At 38.3% G+C, this 24648-nt stretch overlaps 2 protein-coding genes across 2 annotated transcripts in view; both read left to right on the top strand.

Annotated features, from left to right (window-relative positions):
* Positions 1–24648, top strand: part of plp2b (proteolipid protein 2b) — a 374364-nt gene that overhangs the window by 342617 nt on the left and 7099 nt on the right. The window lies entirely within an intron of this gene.
* Positions 3157–15838, top strand: dnmt3ba (DNA (cytosine-5-)-methyltransferase 3 beta, duplicate a). Its single transcript, XM_053318008.1, has 26 exons — positions 3157–3277; positions 3782–3927; positions 4492–4657; positions 4770–6508; positions 6602–6669; positions 6700–6728; positions 6893–6961; positions 7165–7211; positions 7689–7826; positions 8557–8619; positions 8699–8848; positions 8938–9045; positions 10836–10965; positions 11254–11373; positions 11513–11557; positions 11647–11726; positions 11890–12002; positions 12762–12945; positions 13354–13438; positions 13565–13710; positions 13838–13928; positions 14109–14257; positions 14371–14456; positions 14565–14634; positions 14753–14871; positions 15573–15838. Exons 1-26 carry the CDS (start codon positions 3157–3159, stop codon positions 15718–15720), a joined length of 4410 nt encoding a protein of 1469 aa, XP_053173983.1. The 3' UTR covers positions 15721–15838.

Genomic DNA, 24648 nt, shown 5'->3' with positions numbered 1-24648 from the left:
ACTTGCAAGCTAATATGTCTGAATAACGTCTAGTCTCCTACACTAACCAGGATACATGTGTTTTATCTCGAATTTTGTGTCACTGCCACATACTTAACTTACAGGAAATAAATGAAATAGTTACAACATTGAACTATTGTAGCTATAAAACGTTACTATGGTTACAATAAAAAAATGTTGTTTTCCTTTTCCCGAGCCACTTACGTTAACTGGTAACGTTTAGTAACGTAGCAACTAAACTACGCGATTTAATGGTAGCAGCTCTATTTTTCGGCTGGCTGGAAATCGGCGAGACATACTTTTTCTTATTTCTTTTTTTCTTTTTTTTGTCAAATTAAATGTGGCGCTAATATTATATTGGCGTAATAATGATCAGTCGGTCCTCAGATTGGGAGGGGTGGATGTTTTCATAAGCCTATAGCAGCAGAAAGACAGCCTTCCTGGTCCGGCCGTCCAATGGATCTTGCGGGCGTCACTGGTTCTGCCCCTATGGGGGAAATGTGCTGAAAGGACGAAGCTAAGAGCCGATCTTCTCTACCTAACGTTATAAGGGGTCGGCGAGGTAAGTCAACCATTGTATATCCTAGATAAAAAACAGCCGCCTATAACCCGCTGTGACTTCCGCCATGTAAAGCTGGTATGCAGGTGAAAGGCGCAGGGTTAGTGTTACTGTGATTATTGCACTGGTTTGTTGTGTATATCCAGTGTTCTGCAGGCTCACAGCACAAAGACCGGCGCATGCTAAACACAAGGCGATCTCATGGCAAACGGGATAGTGAGCCGGGGATGGGTTTCAACTTATAGTAATGAAATGCAATTGACTTCGGTTAGTTTCTTTTTTGCTGGTTGCTGCAAAAAAAAAGTACATATGCGTGGTAACAATCTGCTGAAATGTGCAGCCTCAAAACACATAGATAATGTTGGTGCAAATCACTTTTAAGTCACTTTCTTCAAGGTAAAACTTAAAAGGTCGTTCCCTGCATGTGAACCCAGGCTGCACCATGCATGTAATGTGAAATGTGCAAAACAAACCTTGTCTATTGAAATTGACATGCCGGTGGGTTTTGTAGGCACAGTACCAGGACATTGTAGTGCACTGTATTTGTTTCCCTTATAAGTTAACTAAAGGATCATATGTTTAAGTTCAAGTTTTGTTGTCAGCGAAAGTCGTGCACCACAAGACATTCGCGGCAAAAATGGACACCGCGAGATTTCATTGACGTTTTCTATACATTGTAGAAGGGGGAGGAGAGAAAGTGTTGCTCACTGAGCTACAGCTCTGTGGTTCGACTTTTCATTTGTATAGAAAGCTGTCAGACAGCAACCCCCAAAAGATGCAATGGTGAAAGTGTTTGGTTTCACCATTTTCGGTAGAAAGCCTTTATCCTCCACAGTCAGTCAGACAATAGGAGATTAGCATCCACCCATTGGCCCGGTCTCACCCACCACCCCCACCCTTGAAAGTCAGTCATGGGGTAGGGGTTGACATTAGCTTGGGCAACACTGATTGCTTTGTTTTTTTGGGTTGTTTTTTTTACTTTTCTTTATTAAACCATAGAACAGTATAAATAATGACATACTCAAACTTTTTCATATGTACAATTCAGTTCATCTATAACATCACACTTCCTGTATTGTAACTGCAGAACTTACTGCCACAGTGTATGTAATACACAATAAGGGAGACAATGTAAGGTAAACAAATACGTTTTAGATAATATATTAAAAGAGAAAAGAGAAAAATAATAATACTAATGAACAAATAAAATAATAAAAATAAAAAGCAAGGGGTTTAGTACAGCTGATATGTAAACATAAGTGAATACAATTTCTTAGCATGGGCATTATCTATCTTCTTAAGACACATTTGTCATTTTTAAGTGCAGACCATGAGAGGGAGGACATTCATGTACATAGTATTTTGTTACTATAATTAAGTTATTTACTAAGAATTCAGTCTTTTTATTTTTGAGGATTGACTGAATAAGGATTCTTGGAATGTTCTGTGTTACTTCCGTGTACACCTCAATAGAGCAGTCAATATTATATTTAGTATTGAATTCATTCATATCAAGTATATTTCCATTATCGTCAAGTAAATGTGTAATTGACCATATTTGTTTTTCCATCCAGTCTTCCATAGATATAGATTTCTTTCTGCTCAATATGACTCTATTATTCCATAGTGGGACATTATGAGGGCTGAAGTTATGTTTGAACATCATTGTCCACTGTAACAAAACTTGTTGAAAAACTGAATACCTCCCACTTTACTGAATACAAGTGTGGGTAATGAAAACCATATCTCTTCACCACTTTTTAGAAACAATTGGAGCCATTTAATGTTTAATATTCTGTTCATTATTTCAAAGTCAATTGGCTTTATTCCACCTTCCTCATGATCCCTGAGCAAATCCCCCTTTCTGATATAATGATGTTTATTTTTCCAAACGAAATTAAAATGTATTCTATTAATTTCGTTTATAATCCTTGGAGAAATTGCTAGAGAGTAGGCAGGATAGATAAGCCGAGATATAGATTCAATTTTTGTTAACATTGTTCTCCCAAACAGTGTCAGATCCCTTTACAACCGTTACAACTTAATGTTCGTCTACATTTGTCAACATTATTTTGGATATTCTTTTTTTCGCTAGTATCTGAACATTTAGTTATCCAAATTCCTAGGTATCTGATATCGTTTTTGACTGGTATATTATACATTGAAGATTCGGAGCAACTTTGGATATTTATGAGTTCACATTTGTTCAGATTCAAATGTAGACCTGAAGCTTGGGAAAACAACTCTATTGTTTCTAAGGCCAATGGAATTTGTTCTTTATTTTTTAGAAAGATGTAATTGCTTTGTTTTGTCAGAGTAGCAATATGAAAAAAAGTTGTGGGATATATCATTGATATACATGCTATGAGCTGTTGGCCATAGCATGTATATCAGTACTGTATGAATAATATAGTAATACACTTACGTAGGAGCAGAGCAGACAAGATGAGAGAAATGTTGTGTTTTCATGTTTGAAATAGATGTCAATGTACAATTTTATAGACTTAAATACTTATAAACTACAACAATAATGTTTCTGACTCATTCTCAATACTCTAAATGTGATTGTTGCTGTTTTTTTCTTAGAGAGCTGCACGATGACCAGTCCAGTCGTGACACCAGACACCTGTCAGGATAAAACCAGCCGCTTTAAATTGGTGACCTGGCTCAACAACCTGCTGAAGACAAACTTCAAAGATGTGCGGGAGACTGGTTCAGGTGGGTCGTCAGTATTATTAGACCTAATGTTTTTTTTTCTGCAGCGCTTGTTTAACCTGCTTTTGTTGCAGCAAGCTGAGAATGCATGTGTTTCCACTGCTGCCTCTCAGTAACCACAGTATTTATTTACTTAATCCTTTATTTAAACAGGTAGTCTCATTGAGATATGGATCTCTTTTTCAAGAGAGAGCCATGTTCAAAAAATTCACACATACAGATAGATACACAGACAATAAATAATTCAGACATATATTCCACATTAAGAGAAACATGTACAAGCATGACTGACAACATACAAGTACAACCTTTTTAAAAAGTCGTAATGAAATAAGAGAATCCAGTTTAGTCCCAGTGAACTTGAATGGCCACGTCCACTAACAGCTCACCTTGATGCGGTTATAAAAGCTCCTATTAAAGAAACAACATACAAGCAATCTTTCTTTTTACTTGCTTGGTTCCGAAAACAGTTCCTGGATAGTTTTTAATGTGTGTCTGATCCCACAGGTGCCTGTCAGTGTCAGATCATGGACTGTGTTGTCCCCGGCTCTGTTGACCTGTCCAAGGTGAAATTTGATGCACAAGGTGAGGATGACTGTAAGCACAACTTCAGTCTCCTCCACGAGGCCTTCAGCAAAAACAGCATCACAAAGGTGTGTGCAGTCTATATTTTTTTACTGTTCTGTTTTCTTTGCTTGTTTGAGGAGTTAGTTACTTGTCATTATCTATCCATTAACTATGAAGGAACATTTTACTAACCGGAAGTATGCCAGTGTCTTTGCATGTTTGGGTGTAACAGATCGTATAATAGTTACATTATGAAAATATTGTTGAGCTGGGAACACTGACTTCCTGGAGTTGCCGCTGGTTGCCCGGCGATCCCATGTTGATGGTTAAATCCAGGAAGTGACTGCACCCATTAAGACATTACTCCCAGTAAAACCATGTTACTCCCAGTAAAACCACAAATGATCATTTTAACATTCAGTCTTCCTGTCTAAATCCTGTGTGTGTGTTTAAGTGTATTTCCCCAAAATGTTGATATAGTCCTTTAACACTGGTCGATTGCAGGCTATTCACAGGGAAGTTTACTTTGAATAACTTACTTCATTTAGGCGTAATTATTTCTAACCTTGGATATCCCTGTACCAAATGTATTCAATGTGGAAGTTAGATTCATTTTAAAACTCTGCCATGTCCTCTTTGATTTGATTCAGACCATACCAGTCGAGGAGCTCATAAATGGGGATTTTAAAAGCAACTTTGAGATCCTGAAGTGGTTCAAAGCTTTCTACTTGGCAAATGAGAAAAAAGAGGAATACGACCCTGTGAAAGCTCGGGACAGTCATGATATCAGCCCCATTCTGGCCTCTCCACAATCATGTAAATATAACATAACATTTTCATTCATTGTGACTCTAAAATACAGCAGTGCATGGGCTTTGTTTACAGTAATCGTGCAGTCGTAATTTTTGTATTGTTTTTACTTTGTCAGATAAGACTAAAATGGAGTCAGAAGCTGAGGAGAACGGTGCGTCAAGATACCCTTACACTGAAAAGTGGAAGGATGCTTTCCACTGGGCTGACAGTAGTACTCTTGGAAAGAACTATACCTACTGCCGTGTTTGTGACAGAAACCTGAGCACTATTTATAAAGGCCTTATTGACATCAGGAGACACGCGGGAACACAACTGCACATGAAAAGGACTAAAATCGCCAGACGTAGTGGCCTGAAAACCCGACAGTCTGAGCCGCTCCCCTGTAGTAATGCAGCCATCCGTTTTATTCATAAACACTGTAAGGATGGCTCTGGTGATGATGGGCAGGTGTCTACTCGTTTTGCACGCTGTAAGCTGGGGTTGCAATACCCTAAAGATATTTTATCTGCTTGCCAACATACTCCTTACTGTGTATACGTTTATGAAGGGGTAACACTGGGTGAGGATGAGGCTGCCTCTGTGGTTCTCGTCGGGTTTTTTGATGTCAAAGCCTCCAAGCACTGCATCCGATTTCTGGATGCTCTTCAGTCTCCAGCAGATAATGGAGGAGATCAAACGGCAGCAGCAGCAGCAGTGGGGCACGTCTTGCAAAAATATGAGTTTCCCATGGATAATCTTGTCAATGTTTATTCTGACAGTAAAAGTGAAACTCCACAGCAGATGTGCTCACAGCTCAGGGAGCTCAACCGAAACATTGTGGCCTTAGGAAGGCTGTACAACATTGCTGATGCTGCTTGCCGTGCCGGAGTTAAGATGCTCTCTAACCAGGCTCAAGAGTTGATGGTAGATATTCATGCCCACTATTCCTCCTGCTCTACCAAGAATGACAACCTCAAGGCTCTTTTTGGCTCAGATATCACTGGAGACAGTACATCGTTTCCTTTAAACACCAGCTGCCTTAGTTTTTGCCTGTTAGTCACAAAAATCTTGGAAATATGGACAGATATTACATTATACTTTAGCTCTTGTGACAAGAAAGATGACAAAGTCAGGTTAATCTGCTCCCAGCTGCAGGATCCCAAAATCAGGGCAACATTTATGTTCCTGGAGCAGGCCCTAAAGCCTCTGCACAACTTCCAGAGGCATATGCAGATAAATGACGGCGCTGCCCGAGCTGATTTGCTGCTCATCTTAGAAGAAGCCAGTAGCCTGCTGTGCACCTATGCCTCCTGCTTTCTTCATCCTGAAGCTGCTGCTCGCTTCCTCAAAGAACAAGATGCCCAAATCCTTAAAAACAAGGAATTCCACCTGTCAAGCTCTGAACTCAGTCTGGGTGGGAAAGCCGTGGAAGACTTCCTGAACGAGTCTAAGGCTGCTGAAGCACTGCCACAGCTACAAGAGGAGGTGTTGCCGTTCTACATCGCCCTCACAGGCAGCATTGCTGAAGAGCTGCCTCTAAGTGATGAGGTACTTAGGAGCTTGGCTCAGCTCCTGAACCCCGAGAGCAGGTTGAAAGTAACAGGGGAAGCAGTAGGAGAGCTTGGCGTCACATTGGGAGTCTGCAGCTCCCCTGAGGAGGTCAAGCAGCTCACAAGTGAATTCCTTGAGTATCAGCGGGCTGAGGAGGGAGCAGGAGAAAAGGGAGAAAAGGAAAAGTCAGAGGTGGTTTCACTTGAGAAACACTGGGCAGAAGTACTGACAGGAATCGAACTAACCTCAATCCTCAGGAAGCTTGTTTTCACCCTGTTGTGCCTCCCCTGTCCTCCACTTGATGCTCAGCTGGTTTTTACTCAGGTGTGTAAAGAATAAGAGGTAGATCACAATATTTTGTGTTTAGTTTTTGTGTGTTTAATTAATTTCATGCACTTGTTGTTTTTCCTGTCTAAGGCCCTGGAGAATGGCAATGCTACGTCATTCTCTGACAGTGAAGCCTTAACAGAAAGTGAGAGTGACACGTGCGACAGCGTTCTCTCCGACAGCGTCAGCAAAAAGGACTCCTCAGTAAAAATTGAAGGTTAGAAGTTAATAATAAAATAAAATGTTCATGTAACTTAATTCAATAATTTGATAAATAAATTATGTTTCTTGAGATAATGATAATGATTTGAGACTTTAAGCAGAGCTGAAGTCCAAACACTGGATTCCATGTGTTATTTATGTCTTTGTCTTATTTTGTAGGATTCAATGGCCTTAATGTGGCAGTGAAGCCATGTAAAGTCCGCCTTACAAAGATAGATGGTAAGAAAAGCTTCTTAACTCATAATCATTGAAGTGTCATTTTACCCGTAAAATATACTGAGTGAAAGTTAAATGAAGTAAATCTTACAGTAACTTTAGCTAAGAAAAGAAAAACATGAAGTCTTTTTTGTTGTGCACCATCTTCTATAATTTTTTAAGACATCTCTGATTTCAACACTGAAATGACTGAAATACTTTGTTTCCTTCCAAAGAACCAAAGAGTGATCATGATGGAGAGAATGGACTCTCACTGAGAGAGGTAACACATTTTATTTTCAGTTTTTCCTCTGCTCTGCTTCTTAATCTACTGCATCTACATAGAAAACAAACAACTTGATTAAAAAAAGCCAGCTGTTTAATGACAATCAGGACTTTATTGTGTTGAAGTTAAAAACAATGTCTTGTGTGTCACCATAAATAATGGCAGCTGCACTTGACAGCTGAAACAAGCCAGAGAAATGTAATTTTGCTGTGTTCATGTGTGTGTATATCATTTAAGTAGTTTAAGTAGTTACTTTTGTAGCCCTCTCACCTTACTAACAGTCTTTTATCCTTTTCTTACTTCTTCATTCTTTTTATCTGGCCAACATTAACACTGGTATGATGAGGTGCAGTTTGCCTGTATATAAGGTGTGCGTGTGTGTGTGTGTGTGTGTGTGTGTTTTTGTTTTTGTTTTGGTGTACATTTGCATGTGCATGATATTTGTGTGTGTAATGAGAGTGTGTTGTCTCTCAGGGGACCATTAGGGGAGGTTTTGGCTGGGAGAGCAGCTTGCGCCAGACGCCACAGGCCCGTACAGTGTTTCAGGCTGGTCGTAACACCTGGTGCAAACCCGTAGCTCTTGATAAGGGTCTGCAGTCACAAGATGAGGTGGTAGGTATACTCTGGTATACTACCAAAATACTCCTGGGCCATGACAGGTCACTCTGTCCTCTGAAAGACCAGCAAGACAAAAACAAACTTAACGCTTCAAATAAAAGATTTGTTATGAGAATCCACATCTATGAAACATTAATTTGTTTTATCTACATTGACACCAGCACAAGTCTCCTGTCAGCAACACACCTCCAGCGGATGTGAAATTGATCGATTCATTGATTTTATTTTCCCCTTTCATCCCATTAAAAAGTTCACAACAAATAAACTGCAGGAGATCTGTGTGATTCCTGCAGTCGTCCGTGGAGTCGATGCTTCAGCAAACACGGCAAAGAAATATATTCAAAGCGTCCCATAGTGACTCAGGGTTGGTGTCGATTGTTCAATTTGATTAAATGGAAATCTGTTCAATGACACTGGTGAGTTCTGATTGAATAAATAAAGACATGGAAAACAGAGCTGACTATCGGTGCCACGTCTTAACACACCTTCATTTCAGGGTTCCCATTCACTCACATTTTAACATTGATGGAGGGCTTCATTGCTTCTTGGTTTTAACACATTCACTCCCTCTTGTCATCTGAAATCAAACATAAATAAATCATGAATGACATAAAAATGATTTGTGGTAAATTTAAAAACACTTTAACCTAAATTCCCTATCGCATACAACTAGATTAACATCTCCTCCGAAATCCCTTAAAACTTTTGACTTCTTTGTCCCCAGGAGGAAGAGACATCACCATCCAGTAAACCTACACCCAGAGGACGACGGAGAGCTGTCTACCAGGTAACGTTACAGCTACAGGAAGGATCCCACTATACAGTTTTCTTCAAGTCATAGCTCATATCGCTGCTTCTCTCTTCAGGATGGCAAAGGGTTTCTGAGAGGAGAGCTTGTGTGGGGGAAAGTGAAGGGGTTTTCCTGGTGGCCTGGGATGGTGATGCCGTGGAAAACCAAGTCAGCTCCTCCGGGTATGCGGAGGGTGGAGTGGTTCGGCGACGGGATGTTCTCAGAGGTATGTAGCGTAGTGCTCGGTTGTTAGTTTTTATCTGTATGGACTCGAGCTGATGATGAGTTTCACATCATGGTTGCTATCTGTTGCAGGTCTATACAGAGGGTCTGCTGCCGTTTAGTACCTTTACAAAGTGCTTCTGTAAAAACTCCTTCGCCAGCTTGCCCGTCTACAAGGAGGCCATCTTCCAGATCATCGAGGTAAAACCGTCACACAATCAGTATTCTGTACATTTTTCTGTTTTTACATTGACACCAGACATTTAAAATGATACAAGGTTGATTTTCATATCCTCTTTTTACTCGCTCACCACTATAACACCTATACAATGTTGTAGTACCACACTGTTCAAGGCAGAATTTGTAAATGCTCAAACTCAGGAAACTATGACTTAATGATCCTTGTCACATTGGTTCTGTAATGTGGTGTGATGCTCTTTCTGACAAGGTTTGTTCAACTCAAAGTACAGATGAAGGATGGAAAGTTTGGATGAAGTGAGATCTCACCTTTAATGATGCTGTAATTCAGAGGCATAATTTTTACCATTTTTTTACTTAACTGTAGTGAAGAAACCTCAGATTCCTTCAAATTCCTTCTATCTTCTTTCTACAGCAACCATTATTAGTTTAATGAGAATAATTGTTCATTATTATGATACACTGGGATATTTGAAACTTTAAAAAAATCATATTCAATACCATTCAGCTCATTTATTAGTCCATATCTCACTGTTATCATGCCTTACATTGTGCTAAAGGTAATTGCAGCATAATCACTGTGTATTATTGACGTTACTGGGTAAAAACAGCCATTTTGCATTTGGTTGATGAAAAAAATTCATTATTTTAGTTTCTGAATTTCCAGAACTGTACAGTAACAAATTGACCACATGTTGAAACCAGACAAGAAAAATGTGCTCAGCGAAATATCAGCATGCAGCAGCAGCTACTGGCTCTGTTAGGGAACGTCTGACCCACTTCGTCTCTCCCACACACACACACACACACACACACACACACACAGAGTGAATAGCATAGTTCTGAATGGGGCAATTGCAGATACTAGACTTTATTGTTACAAAACACTGTTTGAGTCTTTGAAATGGTTTTTGGTTTATCTTTTTTGTAAAGTAAAAGTCAGAGAACAACACATGTGCGGGTGAGGTAGAAACCCACTGTGGGCTTATCCTAAAACCTCAAAAGAGATAAAACACAATAACAATGCAAAGTAGAATATAAAAAAATAAATATAATTAAGATAAATAAGATTATGTACAAACATTGTGAAATATAATAAAGCAAAACCGCAAGTTAAATACAAAACAAAAGAAAGAAATTCACAAAACATTTGAAAACATCTGGATTATGCACTACAATCTTTTGTCACCAGAGCATTTTTGAGTTTCATTTTGTATCTGGGCAAAGACAGAGAATCAGTAAGTAAGTGCAAATTTCTATTCCACAGTAAATGTAGAGATTTACTGCTTCCAACATTAGCATTTTAGCTTATAGGTTTTTTGTTTGTTTGTTTTTAAAATGTTTGTGTGTGACAGTCCATCACATAACCAGAAATAGAAAAGCTCAGTGCCACCAGGTGTTCGTGAGTGGTTAATACTACACACCCAACAGAGCGAGCGGTACAAAAACCTCCACTGTAAAAATGAAGTGTCATAAACCTTGACACAAATAAGTGAAGTGGAAAGTTGGCTACAGCATCAGATCCAAACTGTGAACAAACATTTCTCTATGACAAATCATTTAACAGCTGATGGAAATAATCATGAAACAAGATGCTTTTTTTTTCCAAACACTGATTACCTTTCAAACCACTGAGTGACCATTCAACCCTGTCCACAGCCTCATTTTTGGAAACATGTTTTATGTATTATGGTGCGAGCAGATTGTTCATAATCACTTGGAGAATGTGTTAACTCGGAGCCGGGAAATGTTTCACCAACACTCCAGATTTTGATTACACCTGTAATTTGCAGTTGGCAAGCGAGCGTAGCGGGAAGTCTTTTGCTGCAGCCGGAGGAAATAAAGAAAAAGAGCTCAAGCTGATGCTCGACTGGGCCTTTCAGGGATTTCTGCCAAAAGGACCCGAGGGATTCACTCCTCCTGGTAAACGCACATTTAAACAGCTCCTCTCCAAACACACCGACCTTTATGTGCAAATATTGTATTTATAATTTATAAACAAATAAAGCATATTATGGTAATTTGTTCCTTCAGGGCGGATTTATATATAAAGCTTGAGTTAGTAGACTGGTTCAGACACTGTTGCTATGCAGTATTTTTAGCTTTGTGAAGTGAACCAGTGATTATCTGTCACACTTTGTTTTACTCTGTCAGTTTGTACTTCCTGTTTTTCTATAAAATTCCTCATGATTCCTTGTTTTTCTGGTGCAGATTCTATTCCACAAGTTGACTCCTCGGACTCTGCCCCATCCGACTACCAGCCACCGGCAAAAAGGAAATATGTTTTTAAAAATAAGGCAAATGCTGCCGTCACTCCCTCCAGCAACAAAGGTGTGTATCGATGAAAATAACAACAAACTTGTCAAGAGATTAAAATATTTGAGGAAGCTGCTAGATTCAGCCAGGTTTTAAGTTGTTATCATCATCATGTTTCCCTTTGTGTGATTTGTTGTAATATTTGACTTCACAGAATCGATCATAGAAAAGCTGAAGGAGAAAGGGACAAAAATTGCACGTAAGTTTTGCTCCCAGAGTATTGACGAAGCCTGCGATTTAAAATGATCTTTGATATAAAATGATCATCATTCTCGTCTGTTATTTCAGATTTGTGTTTGTCTTGTGGCACATCTGAGATTGAAGTGCCGCACCCGTTGTTTGAAGGTGGTCTTTGTCTAAGATGCAAGGTAATGTTAATAACCTGAATGATCTATCTCTGTCTTCATGATGTGGTCCCCTTTACCGCTTTACTTCATTCCACTCCAGTTTGTAAATGTTTAACCTCCATCTGAAAATCAGCAACTATTAACCTCCCAAATGCTGCACAACAACCTTTTACACTGTTAACAGGAGAACTTCATAGAGACGCTGTATCGCTACGACGAAGACGGCTACCAATCGTATTGCACCGTGTGCTGCGCAGGCTTAGAGGTCATTCTGTGTGGCAATGCCAGCTGCTGCAGGTAAACACTGCTTATTATCCATCAGGGTCACCATACTTGGGGTTTCTTTTATATTTTGAATTATGTTACACACTTCTTCAATGAATATTTATATTAACAGTACATATTGATCACAATTAAATTAAATTTCCTGCTTAAACGTACAAAACATATGTCATGTTCCAGCATTTCCCATTAATTAGAGTTGATTAGAGTGTAGCGGCCCACCATAGTCTAATTTGACTAATTTGTAGTTTAGTTATTTGAAGAAATACTACGCAAACTTGAAACAATGTAGAAAAATATATTTCCTGCAAAATTTCCAAATCAGACTGTTTTATGTGTTTCCTCAATAATGAACTAGTTGAACTTGGATAATCACTTTCTTTGTTCCAGAGCTGAAATATGGGCATTAGTCCTTTTTTGGTTTGTTTGGAACATTTATGAACTGGTAAAATGCCTTTCCTGTGCTTTGTGGGTGTGTCATCGTTATTTATACCTCATCATTCGGTCCGAGCGGGGGAGAGGGGGGGTGCGGGGGTGGGACATAGGAGGGAGGAGGGGTTGTTGCTGTTCAAGGTTTTTCAAAGTGCTGTGTGAAATGCAAGAATGCACCAGAATGATGCATTTGACTTAAAAATGTACAAAAAGTTTTTCCAGGGGAGCTGGACACCCCTAGAGGGTCGGACTGAGGTCTAAACACCACAGTCTCTCAAAATTCTGGGGGATACACTGATGTTCATATTCATTTATATGTTTTCTGTTTGTCTGTCCCCCCAGATGTTTCTGTAAGGACTGTCTGGACATCCTGGTTGGTCCAGGAACCTTTGACAAGCTGAAGGACGTCGATCCCTGGAGCTGCTACATGTGTAAGCCGTCGATGTGCGAAGGAAACCTCAAACTGAGATCAGACTGGAGCATTAAGGTTCAAGAATTCTTTGTCAACAATAGCGCCATGGAGTTTGTAAGTACAACACTTTTCTGTCTTAATACACATTAGGTAGACCTAACAACATCCAGTGAAATCTAATATAACAAATAAATCCAAACACTGGAGAACTTGTCATGTTTAGTGTTTGTTATTGTTATCATAGTTGCTTTTATACTTGGTGTTGCTGTTGAATTGTTTTGCGTGATAAAAATGAGTTTAATCTTTTAGTATACCAAATATTACAAACACTTAATAACCCATTTACTACTTGAATGGATCTCCCACTGTGTATAAACCTGTAAAAGATATGCAAACTGGTGAAAGAAGTCTCTCTTCCACTTTCATCCAGACTGAAAAATTTCAACAATAATTGATGTAGTTTAAAAAATTAAAAATTTACCAGTGATTTTTTTTTCTTTCTTTTTTTTAAATATATCTCAGGAGCCTCACAGAGTTTACCCCTCCATCCCTACCGATCAGCGCAGACCAATCAGGGTGCTCTCGCTCTTTGACGGTATTGCAACAGGTGAGTTCATCCTGCGACAGTCATCTTCAGTCAGACAATCACCTGAATCAAAAATAAAAGTGAAATCAGAAGACAGTAACCAACTGTGTGAATAATCTGCTCTTTATCACTGCGTCATCATAACAGGATACCTGGTGCTCAGAGATTTGGGCTTCAAGATCGAGCTGTACGTCGCTTCAGAAATCTGTGAGGACTCGATCACCGTGGGGATGGTGAAACACAGCGGCCAAATAGAATACGTCAACGATGTTCGGACCATCACGAGGAAACACGTGAGTGCGAGCTGAGGAAGATTTCTCATGTTGTGTTTTGTCTGTGACCAACCGCTGAAAACTACTCTGAACTCACTTTCAGCTCCGTCGTCATTTTGAACTTACGCTCTGTAATTGTGTGTTGCAGCTGGCTGAATGGGGTCCCTTCGATCTTCTGATTGGAGGCAGTCCGTGTAACGACCTGTCCATGGTCAATCCTCTCCGGAAAGGATTATTTGGTATGAAGCTTCCAAACATCCACAATATTTATGTAGCTGTGCATACTGAACAGTTATCAAACACTCACTGATAAAATACTGAAGAAAATAAGGTTTAAGCATGCTCTTAAAAAATAAAAATAAATAAATAATCAATCTTCTTCATTAATTCCTCTTTGTGTGTCTTGTTTTGTCCTGCAGAGGGCACTGGAAGGCTCTTTTTCGAGTACTACCGCATACTGACCTTGTTGAAGCCGAAGGAGGGCGACGACCGTCCGTTCTTCTGGTTGTTTGAGAACGTGGTCTTCATGAGCGCCAACGACAAATCGGATATCTGTAGATTCCTTGAGGTGATTATACTGAATGTTCTTACTGCTGAAAGCTTCCTTTCAACCGAACGGCAGGAAACAGGCGCCTTTAAGTTTTATTGCTCATTATTTTCTCTTTTATCTCATTTTTTCAGTGTAATCCAATTCTTATCGACGCAGTGAAAGTCACTCCTGCTCACAGAGCGCGTTACTTCTGGGGAAACCTTCCTGGCATGAATAGGTACACACTAACGCACATCGTATCACTTCTAACCTGCATGTTTTCATACTAAAAGACAATATTCATTTTCTAAATAAACTGAACATGCTCCTCCACCTTTCTCTTCAGACCTCTCGCTACGTCTCTAGATGACAAAGTGGCTCTCCAGGATTGTTTGGAAAATGGACGCACAGCCAAGGTAGGATCAGTTTTTTGTCATATTGTCACATTTAGTTTGTAGTTTTAAAGAGTGAATACCTCCACTCTGTGATGTAGTCTGTTACATGCTCTGATTCTGATGTTTTCTCTTCCTGCAGTTCGACAAAGTCCGCACCATAACAACCAAGTCAAACTCCATCAGGCAGGGGAAGATGGGGCCGCTACCTGTCTCCATGAATGGCAAAGAGGACTACCTGTGGTGCACCGAAATGGAACAGTAAGTATTTCTGGATTTAATATGTAAGCTTTAATCTCTAGTTTAGTATGTTGATGTTAGATAAAGCATTTTTTTTAAAATATCATAAAGTTTATAGACTGTAGGACACCCAAAAGACAAAAAAGAAGAGTCACTGAACCTCTAACTCTTACTAAATTGGCTCCCCCTATTCACTCATTTAGTACTCCCTAAATAATAGAACCACGCTAGTTTACTCTATACTGAGCAGTAGACTATAATATATATAATATATATAATAATCATTTTTGCTGCTGTAACTTTCACATCTATAAAAAGCAGCGTACAGTATTGTGAGATTATGAGCAGAGGGCAACGAACCAGCCGTTGACTCTAGTTTGTCTGCACTATATAACGGATAAAATACACACTTAAATAAAATGGCAGAGGATAAAAAACAGAACGCTGTAGAGTAAGTATGGAGTGATTTTGAAAGAACTCATACACTCCAGTTAGTTTCTACGTCCACGAGGGAACAAAATCAAAAGTAAAAAAGCTTTTGCTCTCTGTTGGATGTCTCAGAAATCTCTCTTTGTAGTAGTTAATATGCATGTTATAAACACATGATGTCCTTTTCTTGCATGACATCACTCTTACTCCCTTGCTGTTTACTCTGTCGCCATTTTGAAAAAGGCAAAATAAGAAGTTGAGCTAATGTTCTGTATCGTGGTTAATTATTTTAGGATCTTCGGCTTCCCCAAACACTACACGGATGTGAACAACATGGGCCGGATGCAAAGGCAGAAAGTCTTAGGTCGTTCCTGGAGCGTCCCGGTTATTCGTCACCTCTTCGCCCCACTGAAGGATTATTTTGAATGTGAACAGCTGTGAGCAGAGTTTTCATATCAGAGCAGCAGCGGTAAATCTACAGCCGTGTCACACCCTGCATCACTAAGTAGTTCAACCTCTCCCGGCTTTTTTCCCTCCCTGAAAGACTTGAGTTTAGCGTTCCCCATTTTGACTTTGAGAAATGTTTTACTTCGATCCTGTGAGTCGTCACTCGTCTGTGATCCACTATCACCAGCAGGCACTGACACTTCTCAGGTTTCCTTTGATAGATAATGGTGCTACGTTCAAACAGTAAGAACAGGGGCCTGTATCTCGAGGCCAGATTAGCACGTCACTCAGCTGTCTTTGGGCTTTTACTTCGGGTTTCTTGGATCACAGAACAGTTTCACCATTTTAGATGAAAACACGCCGAACTAACGAGCTTCAGCCTAAATCTGAACATGTTCACATCACTCAGGTTTACAACCAGAGTGAGACATTTTATACAATAATTATATCACTCTGGTTTTAAAACTTTAATTTTAAACAAACTGAGGGATTTTTAACCACACTGACGACCCAGCGAATGATAATTATTAATATATAATCATATTCAGGATCAGCAGCGTTCAGTTTTAGTGAATCCAGGAAACCCAGAGAGTCACACGTGCTTCATGACGCAGGCCCCAGGTCTCTACCTCAAATTTTACTGGTTAAAAATCTACAGTTACACTTTTTTTTTTAATCCTGTATTTAATTTTATTGAATATGAAAAATGTTAACTTTTGTTTTTCTTTCTACATAATCTGTATTTTATATTGTTTTATAATCCAAGGGATTCTTAGTGTGGTTTAATCATGTTTATCATTAGCGCTATGTTTAATTATGATGTTAAGAGTTTTGGAAATTGAATTGACTAGCTTTCTTTTTTTTTTTACTTGATTTACTAAAATATTTCTATCCAAATGAAATACTGTCGCTAAGCTGCACCAGTGATTTTAGTCAGAATTGACCTCACTGGGTTTGCATCGGTGCTAACGTTTTATCTATTTTAAAGACTGTTATTTATACATGACCAAAAATTCTATTTTGTGTCAGCTCATCGAGGACAAACTCACAATATTTCAACAGGTGCATTCTTAAATATTACTGTAATAGTCAGTTACTGTAAAACTTTCACTGCAATACTGCGGAGGTCAGACGTCCTCTAATGAAGGAGGTACGTGTCTTTTTAAAGGAGCGGTGCACTGGTTTTGCATGTTTGATCTTTTTTTTAATAAGAGAGTGAGAACACGTTTTTATACAAAATCAACCAAAGTACATCATATCGAGCACAGGCTGGTCTCCTCTGGGTCAAAACTATCATATACAGACAAATGTGAATTATGTAACACTTGCTTTAATCCAACGTGAGAATTAATGCAGCAGCAGCTTTGTTTTTTTATTTTAAATTAATAATTATAAAGAAATAATTGAAAAAAGAGCACAAAATAAAAATAATTGCTGCAAAAAGCAAAAAATAATGGGGAAAAAAAATTTGAATTGTTTTCAATTTAAATACATTAAAAAAAATGGATAAATCATGAAAAATGAACAGCACCTGTTTAATTTCATTTATTTTTAGAAAGTGAGAAATCAATGACCAACATGTCGCCACCCTTAAAGTAGGATTCAGAAATGACGCCAATGACCAAGACCTCTAAAGATACAGAATACAGCTTTTTAAAATCATCTAAAACAATGATGAGGGTTTTTAAACTATTAATACTGCAACAGGTCACAGAGTGCTTGAGGACCGGCTGCTTTGTGTTTCATCAACGTCGATGCAAGTAGCGTCTTTCTCTGATCTTCATGTTCTTGCTTGTGATAGATAACGCACTTCTTTATTTTAAAGTAAGTAAATTATACTCAAGGCGTGTTTTTTTTATTCCAGCAAACTTTTAGATTTTATCCAACACTCTCATTTTAAGAGTTATTTTATATTTTATATCATGAAGCCACTTTTCCATCTCAGTCAATGAAGACGATGTCATGTGATTGTCCGTCAGCCAATCACACAGCTCCGTTTGTCGTGACTGACTGAAAAGTGGCGTCATGAAAGTTCATTTTAATAAAGTTCTGGCTGTAACATTTTAGTTTTTTAAATGTGAGAGTATTCAGCAAACAGGCAAAACCACTGTTACCATCTTTTAAACCTCAGTGAGTCGTGACCCAAACTTTTAAAATGACATTAGAGTAATATCTGTTTTATTTTTCTCATTTTTGCTGTCATGTTTTTATGTTTTTATGTTTTTAAATGATTTTTATTCCTCTTGAAATATCGACCGTACTGTTCAGGTGTCTCTGAAACTTCATGCACCTATGTGTTTTATTTTAGCTTTAATGAAAGTTAAAATAATGGTGCCGCCTTCGGTTTGAATCACTGTTTCCTGTGATCCACATTCATGTTCCTGTTCTTCTGCTATGATTTAGAAAAAAAGCAAAAAGCCAACAGGGAACTCGTACTGTTCACACTTTTACCTCAGATTGTTTCTTTGGGATTTTTTGGGTTCCTGATGGTGCTCTGTGCTAACTCTGTGTGGACAGTTTCTGGGTTTTATAGTTTCGTTTTACCTCTGACCTTAACTGGACCGCAGCTCAAAGTGAACTCTTCTGGTAGGCTGTTGTCTTTTTACAATGTGTTGGTTTATTAAAAGTGTCTTTTATGTTTTGTTTTTTTTATGAAAGGACATGAAAGTGATTTAGTGAACTATTAGTGTGATGTATCAGTTAAAACAGAATGGTAAGAAAACTATTAATAAAAGTGTTAGTTCAATGGATGCTCTTGTTATAATGTTTGTGTGTGGGACAATTTAACAGGTGTTGAGTTTGGTGTTTGTTTGTCTGAGGAAACACAAAGAATTTGAATTTGATGCGAAAAATACTACAAATGTGTGATATCCAATTTATATGACTAACTCAGACTGCTGAAGCCTCATATAAGCCTCAGATAAACATCACTTAAAACAGAGGTGTCAAACATGCGGCCCGCCAAGGTTGCGATCCGGCCTACTTGCCATCCTGTCCTTCCTTCCTCCCTTTCTTTCTTCCTTCTGTCCTTCCTTCCTCCCTTTTTTTCTTCCTTGTGTCCTTCCTTCCTCCCTTTCTTTCTTCCTTGTGTCCTTCCTTCCTCCCTTTCTTTCTTCCTTGTGTCCTTCCTTCCTCCCTCCCTTTCTTTCTTCCTTCTGTCCTTCCTTCCTCCCTTTCTTTCTTCCTTCTGTCCTTCCTTCCTCCCTCCCTTTCTTTCTTCCTTCTGTCCTTCCTTCCTCCCTCCCCTTTTCTTCTGTCCTTCCTTCCTCCCTTTCTTTCTTCCTTGTGTCCTTCCTTCCTCCCTTTCTTTCTTCCTCCCGTCCTTCCTTCCTCTCTTTCTTTCTTCCTTGTGTCCTTCCTTCCTTCCTTTCTTTCTTCCTTCTGTCCTTCCTTCCAACCCTTTCTTTCTTCCTTCTGTCTTTCCTTCCTTTCTTCCTTCTGTCCTTCCTCCCTTCTTTCCCTCCATCTTTTTAATGATCCGGCCCACATGAGATCAAATTGGTCTGTATGTGGCTCTTGAATGAAAATGAGTTTGACCCCTCTGACTTCAAATAAAAATGCATTAGAAGGAGATCTTTTAATATCCAGTATGAACAGGAGGAATGATTACCTTCTTTCAGTGTTCTTATGGACAGCTGACTGCTGTTTTAAGACTAAAAAATTGTGAACCTTTCCTTTTAAACTCCATTATTTCTAACCAGGAATGGCCTTTCTATAGCAGCTTTGACTCTTTATTGCTTATGATTATCACTTAAACACTCATAAATTAAGGATATAATGTTCTGGACTCCTTTCTTTATTCAAAACATCATCTCCAACTCTCTACCTGCAGATATCAGAGACTCTGAAACATCATCTAGTGGAGTAATACCTCCACTGCAGACTATCTGCCACTCTGAAATGCTCCTGATTTATTGTATATCAAATTATATTACAGCTGAAGGCGTTTATATTCCACCACAAGAGGTCAACAGTGTTCAGTTGCTGCAATAAATCATCTGCTCAGTGAAGAAGGGAGGTTTGTTTTTTTGTCTCTAAACTTAACAAAATAACTTCTATAATCTGTCTCAGCACATTTCAGCTCTTGTCAGTCCATCCGGCAGCAGTTTTTCACACTTTTATTCAAGAAACTATTTATTTTTATGTACACAGTGCTATAAAAAAAAGAGGGAAATGTCACTTGGACACTGATGCCACTTCCCAGGGTTTCAGTATCCTCTCCATCTGAGGCGGAGTTGGACTCTCGTTGGTCGGTTGTATGTCCAGTTTTTTCACTCCGGGAACTTCCTTTCCCTCCTGAATCAGTCGCATCACCTCGGCGAAGGAGAGCTGCTCCGGCTCCGTCTCCGTCTCGGCAGATGTTTCTGTCATCTGTTTTTCACTGATATCAGAGTCTGAATCTGAAAGTGTTGCCTGGTTCAGCTTCTCGACGACGCTGCTGCAGTCCGCTCGTGTCACATGAGAGGAAGCAGAGCGATGATGTTTGTAGCCGGTCTGGTCGATGGGCTCAATGAACCTGTGATGACAGAGAGAGGAGGGATGAGGATGTTTGGGATTAAAGGAACGACAAGATTTATTTCCTGTGGGAGAATAACATCCAGTTTGATAGATAGATAGATAGATAGATACATACTTCGATAGATAGATAGATAGATAGATAGATAGATAGATACTTCATTGATGATTAACAGGACATTTCTACATCCACACTTAAGACAACCAACAAGACAATTATAAAATGTATTACTAAAAATACCCCAAAGTTGTACTATTAAAACAAATCTATGTATATTTACTAACTAATAATTAACTTAATCGATAAGTTGTTTGGTCTTTAAAAACATCAGAAAATGGTGAAAAAAAAATGTCAATCACTGTTTCCTAAAACCTGAGATAAAGAGTTTAGTATCAGGAAGCAGAGAAATGTTGTATTTTTTCTTTAATGTTTCCTGTCGACTGTGCAACTTTTGTTCTCCAGGGTTAATTCTGGTTGATTTGATTCTTACTAAAGTGTAAAGTATAATTCATCACCCAATTCTGTGTTAGACCTTTTTAGACAACTTCATTCCAACTTATTACCAAAGGTTTACAGTTATTTTTGGGGAAATAAAGGCCAATATAGGCCTAATTTAAATGAGATTATAATTATTATTATTATGAATTATTTTAACTAAATTTAACATCATGATGAAAATATGTTGATGGATTATCTCAAACTGGTAATTGTCACAAAGTTAAGTCAGGATACTTTTCTGAAACTATATTTTTTACTACTATTCTTTTAATTGCTTTTGTATTTAATACTTATTGTTCTTTATTATTTTTACTATCCACTTTGCTGCTGCAATCATGTATTTTTCTCACTGTGGGAGTATTAAAGGATGATCTTATTTTACCTTCAATCTGCTTATTTTATCTCATAGTCTAAAACCTAAAGATATTACATTTACTGTCACATATAACAAAAAAAAGAGAAAATGAGAAGTTGAGAAGCTGTAACCATGTTTTAAGTATCACCTTATAAAATGTAATACAATTTTAAAAAACTCCAAATATGTTTAATAATGTAATTAACAGAAATATTTGTAGTGTGTTTAAACTTGTGGTTAAATCATAATAAATATATAGAAAATGAAAGTAGATAATAAATTAAACAGTCACAGGTGATTATTAGTATATTATTATATAAATGATCTCAGACCTGTTGTAGAAGAAGAGTTTCATGTCCAGCTGTTTGGTTTCATCCCTGCAGATGTTGGACTTGTTCAGCCCCTTCAGACCTTCCTGAAACCTGCGATCAGCCTCAAAGTTATACGAGTCAAACCTCGAGAAAACAGACTCCATCTCAGCAAAGGTTTATATTTAATTTAACCGACTTTAATCATCAGATCTGAGGATTGTTTTCTGTTTTCAGAGCAGAGAAAAAGAGAACTTCCGGTACTGTTTTATTTATTTGGCATCAACAAAAGTGATAAAGAAGGTTCACAGCTGTCTGAGAGAGGAGGACTAAAGCTGCAGCGCCTCTTGAGGAGAAAATAGGTACTGCAGCATCAGCACAAAGTTAAAGGACAAGTTCACAGGTTTTCTAGTCTAGTATTTGGGATTAGTAGGACCTGATAAATACAAAAACTAAGCATCGTCTTTGGACAGGAAGTCGTTTTTTAAAAGAAAAGAAAAGTCCCTATATGGGGACAGAAAGTTTATTTTATTGTTTAACACAGTTAATTCACCGGTGTATACAACTGTTTATTTCTTTACATTTACACCTATGATAATAAAATCCCAATGTCCTCAAACAAGTACTTCCTGATCAGTGGTGTCGTAACTTGTTGCTGTTGCTAAAATTAGTCAAATGTGTACAATATATCCAGTGTTGGGGAGTAACTAGTTATATGTAACGCTATGTAATTTAATTAAAAAATACATTTAACTGTAATCTGTTACAGTTACTGAGAAAAAAATGTGCAATTACATTAGTTACTTATGAAAATGTTGATGATTACAAAGGGAGTTACATCTGAAGTCAGACCTTTAAGATTTTGCTCAGGAGGGTCCCATGCCAGACTTATTACTTTTTTCATAAATGCCTTTATATTATATTCCAAAATATACATGAACTCATGAATATATGTTCAAATGAGAGATACATCTTGCTTTATAAGAATTGATCTCCCTTATAAAGCATGTCAGTATCCATGAAAAACAGCTGAACTTAGATTATTACATTTTAATCTATTAATCTATTACATTTCCAGAGTAACCTTCCCAACCCGGAGTATATCAAACTACAAATGTTATTAAGCATAAATAAACAAGTTAAATATGATAAAGTTTTGTGCCTGGTCTACTTTTGTCTTTGGATCAGCTGTTGATTGATTTGGCCAAGATGCCTGCCATCTGATTAATGTATTGTGATTAAGGTTTTACCACCAGGTGGCACAAACAAAGTGAGTCTGAACGAGGACAGCAGGTCAAAGTTAAGCAGAATGAAGTATAAGATCCAGCAAACCCAAAACCTGACGCAGGGTTGCAGGAGATTAAAGCAACAGTCAGGTGACCACATGAACAGTGAAAGAGGTTTCCATCGCTGTCATCATTCCTCCTGTTCACACTGGTTATTTAAAGATCCCCTTTAAGTGTAAGGGAGCAATAACAAGCCTGGCTCAGTCAAACGGTTATAAAAATCTACCAAAAAACAACAATATAATAAATTAACATGTTATATCTTGTTTGTTCAAAAAATGAAGTGTAAAAACAACTATTCACCATTTTCTAGGGGTTTATAGGGGTTTATTTATAAATCATATATGTAATACCTTTGGACCGAACCAGGCTTATGATTTCTCCATATTCAGTCACTAAACTAAGTCGAGCTGCTGGTTCTAGCTGATCATACATATTGATCAGACTGGCATGAAAGCATAGACTGTATATGTGTTACACTATCAATATTTATACAAAGTCAATGCATGAAAGTGGTAATCAAGCAAGTAAGTGTATTTCCTTAACTGTACACTGACTGTTTCCTTCCTAACAAATACCCTCATAATGCTCTTATATATTAACTTTAGCTATATATCACTTTAGCTGATACTCTAATTTAGCCAAACTGCTGTCATTCACCTTTTGTGGGGCTTTTGGAAGTGTCTACAGTATTTCCATTTTCTATCCAGAATTCATCATGCCTTTTCTTTGAAATAGGAAGACATATTTATTTTTTTTTTTGTATTGGCAGGATTGATACAAATCTTATACTTATAGCCAGTCAGGGATTTGTTAATTTTGGTCTAATGGGTGCTCTACATGTTGCTACTTGATTTGAAGCAACACTTTGACCATGCAGATAAAACTACTTTATAGATTACAATACCGTTTAGAACTGAGTATTTATATTATGTAGTTTATACAGTTTATGTAGTTTTATAGATCCAAGGGCGAGGCTGAGATTAAAATTTGTATCAATCAATTACAAATCTGTCTGCTGCTACAGCACCATGGACAGAGCCCTGGATTCATCAATACACAGCACAGTTAGGCTCCTGATATTTTGGAGCCATGGTGGGAGTCTCAAACCTAAATCAGATAAGGGATCATTGAGTCAGGTAGACTAGAGTCACATACTCAACTAAACAAGTCCTCACCCACTGCGCTCTATTTGCTTGTAAAGGATTTAGGGGGGAGGGGGGGGGGGGGGTTCATTTTGCTCAGGACAATGGCATAATAGTTTATCTGGGGGTTTTGTGGCTAAACAGTCTGCTCTGCAAAGTGCACAAAATGAAATATATATTTACCCCAAAAAAGATTCATAAAAACAATCTCATGTCAATTTTAATTTGCATTGTAAAATCTGTGTTTACGGCTTTTTGGACCATTTGTAAAATACAGTAGATGTGACTGAAGAATGATTATTCATGAAGCTTTGTCACATAATTTTGCTTCACTTGTTTACTGCATTGGCCCATTTTGTGTGTGTTTTTGCAACCTTTCCACTGCTCTTGTGAAACTGGGTTATAGTGAATTGGAGATAGTCCACTGGGAAGTAACCCACATTGTTGTGTGTCTTTATGTGTGTAACAGTAGAGGATGCACACGTGTGGCGAGTAGAAATGTGACACCATGTGATTGTGAGACTCCCAACATTCGCTCTACCCTTGACCGCAGCCGGGCCAGCTGCCAGCCGCACCGAGAGGAGGCAAAGTATGTCAGCTGATCTGCTCGGGATCGAGATGTGAGAGCTCTGAGGAAAATCTGAGTTCCTGTTTGACACAATGATTCAAACTTTAACATCCAGGTTTGTTTTAAGGTGCAAATGTGCTGCCTGTTCGTGTTTTCAGTCACAGTGAAAGTCACATACTTAGAACAGAGAGATGAGGAGGGGGATCATGCCTCTAACACAAGGGGTAAACCTTATCTTATTAACTA

The sequence above is a fragment of the Scomber japonicus genome, chromosome 4 (assembly GCF_027409825.1).
Source record: "Scomber japonicus isolate fScoJap1 chromosome 4, fScoJap1.pri, whole genome shotgun sequence".
Classification (NCBI taxonomy): Eukaryota; Metazoa; Chordata; class Actinopteri; order Scombriformes; family Scombridae; genus Scomber; species Scomber japonicus.
This window is presented reverse-complemented; position numbering and strand designations above follow the sequence as displayed.